Here is a 15,007-nt window from a genome sequence, read left to right as displayed (position 1 = left end):
TATTTGGAATGATGTTTAAATCCAATCCAGGGCATAAAATCCATGAGGCAAACACAAATTAAGAAATCAGGCAACTGGGAAACAGAGGCTGTGTTAATACTGAGTAAGGTTTTCTGTGTCAGTGTCTAAAATATGCAATAATATAAAGCAGCAGGGAAACAGAGGATAACAGACATAAAGAAATGTGAAGAGAATGCTGAAAGCAGAAAGAATAAAGAAGTATGTAATTGGTGCCTACATCAATCCTATTCACCTGGCTCTTCCTCAAGAGCCAAGGTTAACACCATCATCATTCATCCAAAAAATAAAATACAGATTATAACCTTTACACCATATAATATAATATATTACAAAGGTTATTAATCCCTTATTTGATTCTAGGATTGTGGGAAGAAATACCTTGCAATAACAGTTAAGTTTATTAATGATTATTTTCACCATAACTTTCTTCCCTTCATTCATCTCATATGCTATGCAGTTCATTATAATAATGCTTGGAAAATCTTCCACGAAAGCATTTCATTCAGGTTCTCACCAAAATAGCAACGATGCAGAATATATAAGTAGTAAAAATATGTGAGTGGACCCTACTTTGAAACTTCTCCATGTCTCTTGCATGCACCATAAGAAAGAGTGTTGCTATATATTATAGTTTCATAGGGTATATGTAGTTCATGCCATAACCTCTGGTGTTATAGTAAGTGTGAGGTATGGAAGAAACTGGGAAGCAACAAGGAAAGGAAGTGGAGAACGAAGACACCTCAAATAGTGTTAAAGAACGTGCCATTTCTCCACTTCATCTAGGTATGCCACTCAAATCTACTACACTATATTTTTGTCACTAGTATGATCAAATTTTAATTGAAATTGTGTTTACAATTTACTTATTTTAATAATTTTTAAATTTTTTATTAATGTAGTTAAAAAATAAAAATTGTACAGATTATTAAAAATTCCTTGTATGTGTATGTATGATTTCAAACTCATCCAAAACAACTTCTTTTGTTTTGTTTTCATTTTTAGTATTCTACTTAACTTGTTCTTTTATTCTTTCTTTTCAAATAATTCTTTTTTTAAATTCTCATATCACAATTAATTTCTTTTTACAATGTTTCTACAATCAATCTAAAATAGGATGGAGATTTTGAGTATGGGTAATCTATAAGTATTCCCTAAGAACTAGCTTTTTTCTATATGTTTCACAAATTCTAATTTCCTCTATTTTATTGTAGTAAATAAAATTTTTATGATTGTGCAGAAACATATATATTTTTTTAAAATGAACATTTTGTGTATCGCAATTTAAGAATGCGTATGTTAGAACATTCACGTTGAACCTTATGTAAATTGCATTATATAAGCTTAACTTAACTACTTTTAAAGTGATATTTCTTTTATTGAAATTCACATTCGGATATTCCTCGATATTATTGGTTTGATTATATTTTGAATTATTACTCTCTTTTGATATGATGCATTTTTAGTTATATTGACCCTTGCATATTGTTAAAAGATTTCTACATTTGTTTTGAGAATAAAAAAATTCACCAAAAATGAAAATCATGTTAGAGTGGTAGATATATAATAATGAATATGTTAAGAATTAATATGTTCAAATTCTCACATGTTTGTATAGGTTTAAAAGGTTTACAAGAATTATTAACTATTTAAATGTTATATTCTAGAGGGGATATTTTGTTTTTTATTTAATCGTTTTGAATTAATAATATAGCGCTTGGTGTTTTTTTTTTATATTGATACTATAATTCTATATTTATGATTAATAAAGAATAAAATATTTAAAGAAATAATATTTTTTCCATATGGTAATTAATTTTGTTAAAAACAATAAATTTTCTTAACATAAATGAGGAGGCTAGCAGTTTTTATATGAAAATAATTAAGATAATTATATTATAAAAAATCTACATAAAGAAATTTACAATATATATTTTATTTTGAGATTATTTTCTAAAACTCATTGATCACTCAATAATAAGAACTTCTTTAATACAATGAAGAATTGGTCATTTTAATATTTAAAATTCAAGATAGTTTTATTTATTTATTTACTCAAACAATATCATTCAGTCTTTTCCTTTGCTTTTTTTATTTATTACTATAATATGAACTATAATTCATCACTCATGTTACTAAACTAAACAGAGGCTTGTTTTTTTTCCTCACGAAACTTTCATTTTTTTGTTTATGTTTCTACTTTCTAGGTTTGTTCGCCATATGGAATCAATTTCGTAGTTTCTTAGTGAGGGTCAAAGAGAAAGGTGAGTTATTTTAGGTTTTAAGATCGAATTTGATTAAAACTAGGGAAAGAGAGAAGAAGGAAATTAAACACGAATGAATCCTTTTACTACTTTATAAATAAATAAAATAGCAATTGTATTTTATATTTTAAAATTTAACTTGTGGTTTTGACATATAGTCTGAATTAAAAAAAAGTATTGAAATAGAAAATATATTTAACAGTTATTACATAAAGAAAATAAGAAGATCAATAGAGAAATGTAATGTGAGGATTTAGAATTGGGTACTCACAAAGGTATAAAACATTCAATAATCCAATAAATTAATATTTTAATTATATTTATTTTATTTTTTAATTAAAAATATTATTATGTTATTATAGTATATGTATTTACTGTGTGTGGTGTTAAAGAAAATTTTTCCTTTTAAAATTCTAAAATTAAATATTAGTGTGGTTTTCTCCTTTTATTTCTTTAAATTTTATCAGCTAAATAAATAAGAAGTTTTTTCTCTCTATCAAATCTCTATCTCTCTTTCTTGTTTCTATTTTCTTTCAGTCTAAATATTATGTAAAAAAACTCAATTCAGTAATTATTGTTCATCTAAGTAATTATTATTCTTTTAAGTATTTTAATTTATAATGTTTAAAGTATGAAATACCAATACTAAAATATATTTAAGATATGGACCATAAGCTATCATATTTTTTTACATAAATATTATTATTTTATTTTAAAATATTATTTATATATTTTTTATTAGTTAAATATAATATTTTATTATTAAAAGAATTTGTAAAGAATATGTAAGAGAGAAAAATGGTGTAAAAACTGTTTTTTTTTTCACTTAATAAGATTTGGATGATAGTTGGTTAAGGTTAACCTCCCCCCATATTAGCAATTAATTATTGATGAAAATTTTAATCCTTATGATATGTTATACATGTATATGTAAAATAATAATAAATATATTTTTTTTATTGGTGAATACAATTGCTTAATCTTTAATTTGAGTTGTTGAATTTAGAAAAACCAAAACCTAGACTTTTCAAAGACAGATGTGTTCTGTAGAGATTTTAGAATTACTTTAGAATTTCAAATAATCTATTTTTTAATTTTTATTACCTAGATGTGAAATTACATAAATAATACATACATGATTTTCCACACGTTTGGATCAATTGTACTTTATTTACTGAACCCATCAAATAATTGTGTTTGCAGTTCCCACTATTACTAGGTCGGATACAAGGGATTCAATTGACAGAGGTTCATTTCTAAATTTTTTGTATTCAGTGAAGAACATATAAACATTTCAGACGAGTAACCTAAGTTTTTCCTCAGATGCTGTGCTTGCAAGGGTTGAATCAGAGAAAAAACTAGCTTTAGTCAAAGCATGGGAAGAAAGTGAAAAAACAAAAGCAGAAAACAGGTAAGCAAAAAACATTATATGTTTGTCTTAAAACTTTACCATATTACATATATTTAAACATTTGACATAAAAAAAAATCAGTATTAAGTGTTGGATGAAGAGAGTCTACTGCATATACTGCAGAAACTAAGGTTGATGAATGTGAAAATGTGAAACAGGGCATATAAAAGGCACAATGCTGTTGTACTGTGGGAGAACAGTAAGAAAGCATCAGCGGAGGCACATCTGAAAAGAATTGAGGTAGCATCACGTGTCTGGTTTTTTTGTGTGTTGTACGATGAATGAGTTTAATGTTGTGTTGAAACCTTTGCATTGGACAGGAAAAATTGGACAGAAACAAGGCGAAGTGTGTTGAAAAAATGCAAAACAAAGTTGCTGAAATTCACCGAACAGCAGAGGAGAAAAGGGCAATGATAGAAGCGTACAAGGGAGAAGAGTTTCTGGAAATAGAGGAAAAAGCTGCAAAGTTTCGAACCCGTGGATATTCGCCCAGAAAATTTCTTCCATGGTTCGGCAGCTAAAGCATTTTCATCCAAATTCTCTTTTTCTTGTTATGACTTTCAAATTCGCTGTTTCTTCCTCCTTTGTAATAAGACCAGAACTTTGCATGTTACACAGACAAAGAATCGTGTTAACTGGTAATGGTAAGCACGAAATAAAAAATCGTTTTTAAATTTTGTAAATATTCACTCCAAATATAGTTTTAATTTTAAAATACTATATCAAATCAGAAATACACGGATAATCTCCTTAATATTGCTACTATTTAACAACATAAAATTTGACTATATATTAAAAAAAGGGTGCGTTTAAATTGCAGTGGCTGCATATATATAGAGTTTACAGTTATAGAAGTTTGATGATGTCCACATGGTTGGAGTTCTAAAATTAGAAAACAAACGTAATCCAAAGGCAAAGAATGTTTGGTATCCACAAATTGGATGTTTGTTAGGGTAATTTTAAGCTATAAAAGGTGTTGTGTTCCTTTGGTGTTCATCCTCAGCTTTCATCACTTTCATCTATCGTACTAGCTAGCTTATTTCCACCCAATTGTGTCGCAGATAATTGGTTGTGACTAGCTAGTTCGACAAAAACAAAAACTAAAAAAACAAATAAATGGCATTCAGCGGTACCCAACAGAAATGCAAGGCTTGTGATAAAACTGTTCACTTCGTCGAAGGTATATCTGCCGATGGAGTCTCTTATCACAAAAACTGCTTCAGATGCAGTCATTGCAATGGCCTTCTCGCGGTACATTCACTTTTTCTTTCTGCATTTCATTGTTTCAGAAATATTCATAAATGAAGCATGGTGTCTGAAATGTCAAGCTTTGTTATTTTAATACATTGTGGTGTTTTTCGTTGCAGATGAGCAACTACTCCTCCGGCGATGGAGTTTTATACTGCAAGGTGCATTTTGAGCAGCTTTTGAAGGAAACTGGCAGCTACCCCAAGAAGGCCCAGTCCTGTAAAAAACCTTTTTTTTAACACTTTTACACAGATTTTTCATTAAAGTTTTTTTCTTTCTTGCTAATTCTGGGGCTAATCATAATCTTGTTTCATTATTTTCAATCAGCGGGAAAGCCACCAAACGAGCTGGTATTTATTATTCTATGAAGCAAAATATCCTTTCTGCATAATTTTTTTTTTCTTGAAGTTGGTCAGTTTATTGTGTCTTCAAATAGTGTCATTTTACATGGTTTTCGCCATTTTTTTATGAACCACAGACTAGGGCACCAAGCAAACTTTCTGCCTTCTTCTCTGGGACTCAAGAGAAATGCTCAAAATGCAAGAAAACTGTCTATCCACTGGAAAAGGTTGGAAAGACAAATGACTTGTGCTTTGTGAGGATTATATATGGTTCTGAGTTATGAGTTCTGACCCTTAATTTGTTTGGTGATTTTGTGAATTGAATTGTGACAGTTGACAGTGGAAGGTGAGTTTTACCACAAATCATGCTTTAGGTGCGCACATGGAGGGTGTTTCCTGACTCCTTCTACCTATGCTGCCCTTGATGGCTATCTATACTGCAAGCCACACTTCTCTCAGTTGTTCAAGGAGAAGGGCAGCTACAGTTATCTGTCCAAGCAAGCTTCATTGAAGAGAACTGAAATGCTACAAGAACAAGAGGCTGCGGCTGCGGAGAATCCGAAGAGTGAAGCTGATCGCTCAGAGTCAGAGGCAGAGCCTGAGACAGAGACAGAGGCAGCAGAGGTAGAAGCAGAGGCAGTGACAGAGACAGAGACAGAGACAGAGAAAGAGACAAAGGAAGGTGAAGAAGGTGATGAGGAACCTAACACTGAGAAAGAGCAGTAGATAATATATGAATTCTGGTAGAGGGGCTTCACTACTAAGTGTGTCTTTGCATGATTATGATCTTTCTGGCTATAACACAATCTTTGTAGCTATAACACAGCCCCCAAACCCCAATATTTGGGCCATTTTGTTCATGGAAGTTCCTCATTGATTGATGGGGTTGTGATTTGGGAAGATTCCCACACAAGGGCTATTACAATAGTATAATCACATATTTGCAAGCAGTGAGTGTAGATGGTAAATCGTTTAGCCTTGTGGGGCATGTAGATGCCTTTCTCAAGCCGTAAGTATATAATGGTGCCTCAGTCATTTCCTCTTTCATTCTTTGTGTTAAGAAACAGAGATCAGATTAGAGCAATGAAATTTTTTATCATCTCAATGGATGATCAATTACCATACCAATCTCTCTTACACTCACTCACCTTTTACACTTTTACCTAATTAACCATAACAACTAACATACTACTTCTTGTCTCAATAAGTAACAGGTAACTGAAAATAATCTTTCTGTCAAAAAATCCACCCGAAATAATCTTGCATCTAAATCTAAATCTGTGAAGTGCTCTACTTCAATGCTCTGTTTGTTTTGGGGATTAATGCTCTCACTTAAAGAAAATAAGTGATTTTTAAGAGAAGGATATTTTAGCTCACCCTAAAATATATATAAAATAAAAACCACATGAAAAAGAGAAAGTTACACATTTATTCCTGCTTCAGTGAAATCCACACAGTTTATTTGAATAAACATAATGAATTATGTTACATTATAGTAATTATATAATACAATAAAATATAATATAATAATAACAATAAATGTGATGATATAAATAAATTAATGTATGTCATAATAATAATAAATTAATAACATTTATAATAAAAAGTTAGTAATAATAATAATAATCAAAAGAAAATTTTAAAATAATAATAATAATAATTAGAAAATCATAAATAATAATAATAATATAGTAAAATAATAACAATAAGAAATAAAATTTAAAAAAGTAAAAAATAAATAAATAATAATTATACTAATAAATTATAAAAAAATAGTAGTAATAAAAAAAAAATACTAATAATAATCAAAATAAATTTATAAAATATTAATAGTAATGATATTTTTTTTTCATTTTTTTTATGAAAAACAAAATTTAGATTATTAAATGTGTTGAGAGTGCATGATAATTTGTAATTCATTTTATAGATCATATAAGAATAATTAATATAGTAATTTTACAAATTTATTAATTAAAAAATAAAGAAATAAATTATATTTTACCATCAACTTTTTCTTTCAACATTTTATTTCTCTTGATTTTGATCATTTTCGATTCCCTCCTATCCACTCTTTGCAAGAAACAAAACTTCCACTCCAAAGATAGTATAAACAAACATTATATATATATATATATATATTTTTTTTTTTGATGTAAAATAAGTTGCAATTTGAAATTATCTAGTCTTATACTATAAAATATAATACAATTTATATATTAATTATTAATTTATATACTAATTTTACTTATATAAATATTTATTTCACAAGAATATAGGTTTACGATATTAAAGTAAAATAACTTGCAATGAATGATGTAAACACATATGATTTAGAAAAGAACTCAATTTCATTCTCTACTATATATTAAAATACACAATCCATAAAGTTTTATTTACTCCAATCTCCATTCACTCAATTAGACATTTTAAATATTCTCTTTTGTCTCATTTATTAATTAAAAAAAAATTGGTGGGTAAAAGGTTTCACTTTGCTTCTTTAAATGGTCTATTATATCAATTTGGTGCATTTTGTTTGATTTATATAGTAGATATTGTTAATCACCTATCTCATACATTTTATTCTTTATTAGTTTAATTTTATTTATTTTTAAAATATCAGAGTATTTTATTTATTCTGTGTTCGTGGAGATAACTCTGTGTTCCCCGTTCTTTGCAACTCTCTAGCCGTTTATCCGAACCCAGTTTCCACTTTCTCTAACTGTGAGAAGAGAAGAAGCAACGATACCCTTCTCTTCTCAATCTTGATGATAACAATAGTAACAGCAACCGCTGTAAACTGAAAATCAGACCAACATCAAAATGGGGTCTCTTCCTCTCACAGGTAGTAAGCCCTTCTTCACCAACATTCATTGGTCTTCATCACAAACAAGAACAAGAACGAGAACCATTTCTCTGAAGCAGAGACTCAAGGTTTTCGCCTCACAATCACGAAATGAAGAAGAAAAAGAATCCCCTAAACTCGACAGTTACGACCTCATGGAACTCAAGTTTGGTCGGTTAATCGGAGAAGACCCCAAGCTCACCCTTGCCAAGGTATTCCTTCTCTTAAAATTCTTTTTTTTTTTATTTGTTTTGTTATTGTTGTGAGTAACAATGTTTCATATAATACTAATAACTTTGTTTGTATGTTTATAGTTTAATCTTGCTAATTGGTTCCATGCACCATTGTTATGCTTGTTGGTTTAGATAATGGGAAGAAAGGTTAACCCTGATGCTTCTTATCTTGATATTGAGAAAGCCTTTCACAAGAATGGTGGTAAAGTTGTGGAAGTGGAGGAAGTTCCATTTGAGGGCTCTAATGGAGGGAAGTCATCAAGGAAACTGGATGACCTTGGTTTGGTGCGTCCTGTTCCTGTTAAGGGATTCAGTTTCAAATCGGACGATGTCAAACCAGCGTTGGAAATCAAGAAACCTGTCCGGACTGAAAATGTGGAAGGGAGTGATAGGAAGAGTAGTGTTCCCAATGTTATTCTGAGGAAGCCGACCGTGTTTAAAGATGATGGCGATGTGGGAACGTTGACGTCAAGGTTGAGAATGAAGCCCAATCTGTCACTGAAAATGGGGGATGAGCAAGTGAAGGAGAAGTTTAGCAACATGACACTATTGAAGAAGCCTGAACCACCGGTTGCCAAGAGTACTGATATGGTTGAAGAGACTTCATCTAATGTGGACCAAGGGAACAATGATGGTGAGTTAAAGATGTGGAATGAAGAGCGGGGTGATGAAATTAGTGGCTTTACATTGTTGGAGAGGCCACACAAACCAAGCGTTGAAAAAGAAGAAGAGGAGTTTGAAGAAGTGAATGCCATGGTACCAAATGCTGTAGGTGTAACCTTTGCTGCTACTTTCAATGTAAATTTTTTGTGATGTAAGCCTGGTTTTCAACTAATTTCTTGCTTGACTGATTAGGAACCGGAGCAACATGAGCAGCTGGAGTTACATCAGGCGCCAAATGATTTAAGTGAATCATTAGATATAAAGTCAGCTGATTCTGGACTGGAGTTGCCTGTGGATGCTGCACTACAGGCAAAGCCAAAAAGGTATATCAAAATAGTTTAATGGTTAAGTTTATGGTTGTGATTCCAGTTTTGGTTAATTACTTGAATGCATATTTTATAGATTAGATCAATATGTAAAACGAACCTCGAAATTTGTTGAAGAGGGCACTTCCCTTAATCTTGGAGGTCAAACAAGCAATGATAATTTAGGGAATGCTGCTGATGTGTCAGATTTCCAGGTCAGATTATATGGATTATATGAGTTTTTTACTTATTTTCCTATCTCTGTGTTAACCTGGTGCTCTTTAATTTTGTAGGAAAGTGAAGATGCTGATTGGACCAGGGCAGAAGGTTTGATTGAGACCGGAGACAGAGAAGATGTGGAACTAGTAAGCTGCAATACCAAAGGTTTCATTGTAAGTACTTAGAAAGCAGTATGCTGGACTTTAGTTTGTAAATAGAAAAACAGTTTCTTAGTCTTAGATTGTTTCTTTAATTTCTTCTGAACTCAACTAAACCATTTTACAGGTTTCTTTTGGTTCCTTGGTAGGATTTCTGCCATACCGTAATCTTAATTCCAAATGGAAGTTCTTTGCTTTTGAGACCTGGTTAAAACAGAAGGGCTTGGATCCATCAATGTTCAAGCAAAACTCAGGCACTTTTACAAGTTTTGATACTGATATTAAGATTTTTTCTCCTGATTCTCCTCCATCTCCGGAGATTGATGGTAAAGTTGAAGATAAAATTTCACCAGATATGAAATTGGAAGATCTTCTAAGAATTTATTACCAAGAGAAAAATAGGTTCTTATCATCGTTTATTGGACAGGTTTGGTGTTTAAAACATAAATGCACTGCCCAAATATATTTCTCAAATTTTACTTTAAGAGATGGAAGTTGGATATTGTCGATCTTAATTTTAAGATATTAGTAGTTTGTGTTTTGCAGAAACTTAAAGCAAATGTGTTAGTGGCAGACAGAAAATTAAGAAAGCTCATATTCTCTCTAAGACGGAAAGAGAATGTACAATTGGCTGAGAAGAAGAGAAATCTCATGGTAAATGCTTTAGTAAGAATAAATTTCTTGAATTAGCATGGAGCATGTATTGTTGATTCAATGAAATGGAGTGTTCTTCTGATTTGTTTTATGTTTCTCATGACAGGCTAGACTTCAGGTTGGGGATATAGTGAAATGCCGCGTGCAGAAAATAGCTTACTTTGGAATTTTTGTTGAGGTATATACAACATTTAATGTCATGATGTCAGTATTATGGAGTTCAGTTTTATTAGCATATTTAGCTTTATATACTTATTCCAGTGGAATTGCCTTGTTTGGCCTATTTATCGAGCTAAGCAGTAAGCACCTGGATACCCTTTGCCCAAAGTTCAGAGTGGTGGTAAAAAATTATAAATATTGATGTGATTATTAATTATTAATGTAGGTTGAAGGAGTTTCTGCATTAATTCATCAGTCTGAATTATCATGGGATGCCACTGTGAACCCTGCATCGTATTTTAGGATTGGTCAGGTATTATTTTCCTACTTGACAATGTGACAAATTAATGAAGTAGTGAATGATTTTCAACAACTGAATAACAATGATTTGAGCCTCTACCAACATGTTTACCTTTTTTCTTCCATGTTCTTGACATTGCAGTCTATTTTCACACTGTTAATTAGCAGGTGGTATACGATCAGTGGTGTGTTGAGTTGGATTGAGTCTAACAATGCAACACAAATACTACTCAACCCAACACACCAATTGACCAAATCTAATCCAACACGATTGATGGTAGATTGGGTCTAAAAATAAAAAAAGGCAGAAATCCAACCTAACCCAACCCGAGATTTTTTATTGAATTGAGTAATTGGTTTGTCCAAACTCAACCCAACTTGATCCATGTTGGGTTTACACCTGACAAGTAATGCCAAGGAGAATGAGGGTGGTAGTGATGTTGAATATATTGATGAAGATAAACTTGTGATTATAATATATATGTACATACACACACACTACTTGGAAGAGAACATTTTTTACAATAATGACAAGTTGTAAATAAAAAGTATTTATACTTACAATGTAAACATGCAATGTTATTAGAAATAACGTAGCTAGAAAAAAACTAAATATAGATGGTGTTAACTTTTTCAACACTCCCCCTCAATACCATCTCCCTTCCTTCTAACTTCGTTTAGTTAAGAGCTGAACTTTCCAAAGTTGCTAGCAAACAAACTGCATGAGTGGTTTTATATCTAATAGATGAAGTTGATGAAAGTACCCTTGATATTTGAACTCTTCGTAGTTTTACTTTGTATTTATTTTAATCTTACATTTTGTTCCAGGTTCTGGAGGCAAAAGTTCACCAATTAAACTTTGCTACTGAGCGCTTATTTTTATCATTAAAGGAGGTCATGGTAATTTTCTTTATCTATTTTGTTATTTACTTTTCAAGATTTCCCATGGATTAGGGGAGAATTGTGGAGATTATTTTGACAAAGTCCACTTATATCAAACAGTGTTTATACACTTTTATGATTTAGCAAATCATTGTCTTCTTGTGACAGCCTGATCCATTAATGAATTCCTTAGAGGCTATAATTGGAGATCATGACCCCTTAGATGGGAGATTGGAAGCAGCTCAAACAGATGTAGAGGTAATCTTCATATGAGAAAGTAGAAGTCACTTTAATTACCAACAAAAATTCTACAAATAGTATGCCTGTTATATTGATTGAATAATTGCTGTGCTGTTGGAATTTATTTCTCAATAGTTTAGCAGCCCATAACAGCCTTCAAATGTTTCTGTTTACAGGTGTTGATATTATAGTATATTAAACCTCCTTGTTGGTTTTTAAATTTTACTTGTTTGTGCTCTGGTCATCATGTGCATATTTTTTATCTGGAAGGATGGAGCAGATGTTGGCTGACCTCTTGTACATTAGAGGTTACTGATTAACAGGCACCCTGATTGAGTATGGTCTTTTCTGCTGATGGTAATAATAAACATGTGGGATTATGTGGGTAGAGTCTAGGCCCAAACCTGGGGATTTCAAGTTGGTATGAGCACCAGAAAAATGCTTATGAAGAGGGGTTTTGTTTCACGGTTTTAATTATATTATTGGGAATGGTATTTATGAGATTACTATTTCTGAAATATTATTCCCATATAAAAGATATTTAGTAAATATTTGTCATTTCATGGAATATTTTTTAAAAAATTAATTAAAAAGTAAAAATATTAGAAAGAGGTATAACAAGGTGAAAGTGGAATAGGAAGAGGAAAAAACACGTGTTATTCCTACAAATAACTTTTACATGAGAATATTCATTCCCATATTAACATTCCTGGGAATATTTTTGCAAGACTTTACACAAGCACATTCTTAGAGATTATATCTGCTGGCTAACTTCCCTACTATTCCTTTTCTGTTATGAAAAAATTCAATCAATCAAGCAGACTATAGTTTTGTTCTTGATTTCAGAATGTCCAAGGTTTCAAAATCTAGATTGAGTAATTGCAATTATGTTTTATATGCATAATAATTTCATTTCAGTCACATGAGAGAAAGTATAATGCTTGCCATACAATGAAACTTTCATAAGTATGTTATGTTTATTTTATTGTCCAGTTGGATTATTGGTTTGATATGACTAATCATCTAATTATGCTCATTTTTTAACAGTGGCCTGAAGTGGAATCCCTTGTTGAAGAATTGCAAAAGATTGATGGAGTCAAGTCTGTTTCAAAAGGCCGTTTTTTCAGAAGCCCTGGTTTAGCTCCAACTTTTCAGGTATGGATACATATACTCGACCTTTGCAAAATGTTCTTTATTATTTTCTTTAATGAGTATTAGCTCAGTATTTGATCTGTCAGAATTCGCCAATTACAATTTACTTTATGGATTTTGCATATTTTTTGTGGAAGGCCAATAAAGGTTCAAATTATTAATCAACTGAAAGAATTTTCTTTTGGCTATCTTATTAGGTTCACTTGAGAATTATACGCACGAATTAGAAATTTAGAGAGTGTATTTCCCTCTCTTGGGATCTCATATTTATAACAACTTTAGATACATAAGATACAATGTATGAGAGGGAAGTAAAGAGAATCTGAAAAGATATATCTAAGAACTAGGTGTAGCACAAAGCACATCACCTTTACAATAAATTCTTTTTAAGACTATTTAATTTAACACTCCCCTCAAGCTGGAGAATACAAATTGTATCTAAAATATCTAAAACCAAAAGATGAAGCACGGGTTGGCCCCCAAATGTCACAATGGATGATAAAAAAAAAATAGTCACATCCAGATTCAGAATGTTTAGGAAAAGAAGACTTGATATGTTTTCCTACTTGACATGATTGACATTCCAAACTTTGGAGACTAAATTTAGGAACCATCTTTAATTTTGTTAGATGAGGATGTCCTGACATCTCCATTTCCTCAATTGTTGATTGAGCTTCAACAATAAAAGATATCATGCCTTCTAGTATTCAGCTAGAAGGTCGTTCTGTCAAAAAAATTCCATTTGGTTTCCTTTTTCATTTTTCTTAGTTATGCGATTGCTTGTTCTTATTTTTTAGCAGCTGGTAGGTATTCTTGTATACAGACAGATGCTGAGTTCTCCTAAACCTCTTGTTTATCATTTTACCAGCTTTATTTTTTGTTAATAGTTTGTTCCCGACACGGTTTAATAATTCTTAGCTAACTCGAGCTCTTTATCTGTATGGAAACCAATATTGTACCAGGTTTACATGGCATCTATCTTTGAGGATCAATACAAGTTACTCGCTCGATCTGGAAATAAAATACAAGAGGTAATGGTATCTATTTTGTTTTAATTTCTAGTTAAACAGGTTTTTGTTGTGTATATTTCTTCTGATATCTTTTTATTTCTTTTTTCTATATTGTTCTAAATGTAGATGAATTACTTATGGCACTCACCTAGACATTCTCATTCTTAGTATAATCTAACACTGATCAATGAATAATTTTGCGCAGGTGATAGTTCAAACTTCTTTGGATAAAGAAAGGATGAAATCAGCTATTATGACATGTGCAAACAGAGTGGAATAATTATGGGTTAATTTGACAGCAAGCCTTTTTTGTTACTTGCATTTTTATGATTGTACATTCTTCAGGGGTGTGTAGGCTGCAATTTAAGGAACATTTCAATTTATTCTATACATGAGGATTGGTGAAAGGATAGCAAATTTATTTGTTGTAAAAAAGTAGTAATAAGGGCATATTTCTACCTTTTTGGTGGGGAGGTGTTGGGGGTGAGAGGGAGGAGTTAGTATAAATGTAGAAGAAACCAGATTCTTTCTCTTGGGTCAGTGATATCATTTCATGATTGTTTTTTTGTGCACCGCGACCACTTGAGAAATTGTTGATAATGGTGGTCAGTTAAATTAGTTTATTAGACAGATTGATACTATTCGTGGAAAACCATTGCATATAGTAAATATCTTTAAGTAATTTACATGTGTTAAAGCTAAGGCTAAAGTTGTACTAGCTAGGCTCAACAAAGAAATGCTCATTTTGTGGGCTTGAGTTCAGTTCGCAGACTGTTTCTTCCTGCACCTCCATATCTTCTTCTACCACTTCCATATAATATGAAAATACATTTGTATCCTTCTTGTGTTACCTCCATAGAATAGTTTCTGGATTATGTAATCCAGAAATTCATTTGAAAAAAGACTTC

General features: G+C 31.3%; 3 protein-coding genes across 4 annotated transcripts; all 3 read left to right on the top strand.

Annotated features, from left to right (window-relative positions):
• Positions 1-619: 619 nt before the first annotated feature.
• LOC137812619 (remorin-like) lies at positions 620-4,376 on the top strand. 2 transcript variants are annotated; one of them, XM_068614736.1, is made up of 6 exons: positions 620-804; positions 2,226-2,282; positions 3,486-3,530; positions 3,606-3,693; positions 3,852-3,933; positions 4,014-4,376. In XM_068614736.1, exons 1-6 carry the CDS (start codon positions 711-713, stop codon positions 4,212-4,214), a joined length of 567 nt encoding a protein of 188 aa, XP_068470837.1. In that variant the 5' UTR covers positions 620-710; the 3' UTR covers positions 4,215-4,376. The 2 variants fall into 2 exon arrangements, with proteins under 2 accessions (XP_068470837.1, XP_068470838.1); XM_068614737.1 differs by lacking the exon at positions 2,226-2,282 and having other exon boundaries at positions 630-804.
• Positions 4,377-4,672: 296 nt separating this feature from the next.
• LOC137812617 (LIM domain-containing protein WLIM2b-like) lies at positions 4,673-6,404 on the top strand. Its single transcript, XM_068614735.1, has 5 exons — positions 4,673-4,944; positions 5,061-5,160; positions 5,269-5,291; positions 5,420-5,509; positions 5,616-6,404. The coding sequence occupies exons 1-5, from the start codon at positions 4,810-4,812 to the stop codon at positions 6,006-6,008; spliced, it is 741 nt and encodes a 246-aa protein (XP_068470836.1). The 5' UTR covers positions 4,673-4,809; the 3' UTR covers positions 6,009-6,404.
• Positions 6,405-7,897: 1,493 nt separating this feature from the next.
• On the top strand, positions 7,898-14,671 carry LOC137812616 (uncharacterized). The gene is made up of 14 exons (XM_068614734.1): positions 7,898-8,336; positions 8,490-9,125; positions 9,213-9,343; positions 9,423-9,540; positions 9,619-9,717; positions 9,830-10,129; positions 10,249-10,356; positions 10,463-10,534; positions 10,742-10,828; positions 11,644-11,715; positions 11,866-11,955; positions 12,985-13,092; positions 14,052-14,120; positions 14,305-14,671. The coding sequence occupies exons 1-14, from the start codon at positions 8,103-8,105 to the stop codon at positions 14,377-14,379; spliced, it is 2,199 nt and encodes a 732-aa protein (XP_068470835.1). The 5' UTR covers positions 7,898-8,102; the 3' UTR covers positions 14,380-14,671.
• The last annotated feature ends 336 nt before the right edge of the window (positions 14,672-15,007 follow it).

The sequence above is a fragment of the Phaseolus vulgaris genome, chromosome 2 (genome assembly GCF_000499845.2).
Source record: "Phaseolus vulgaris cultivar G19833 chromosome 2, P. vulgaris v2.0, whole genome shotgun sequence".
Classification (NCBI taxonomy): Eukaryota; Viridiplantae; Streptophyta; class Magnoliopsida; order Fabales; family Fabaceae; genus Phaseolus; species Phaseolus vulgaris.
Note: the sequence above shows the minus strand (reverse complement) of the source record. Positions and strands in the feature narration are given on the sequence as shown.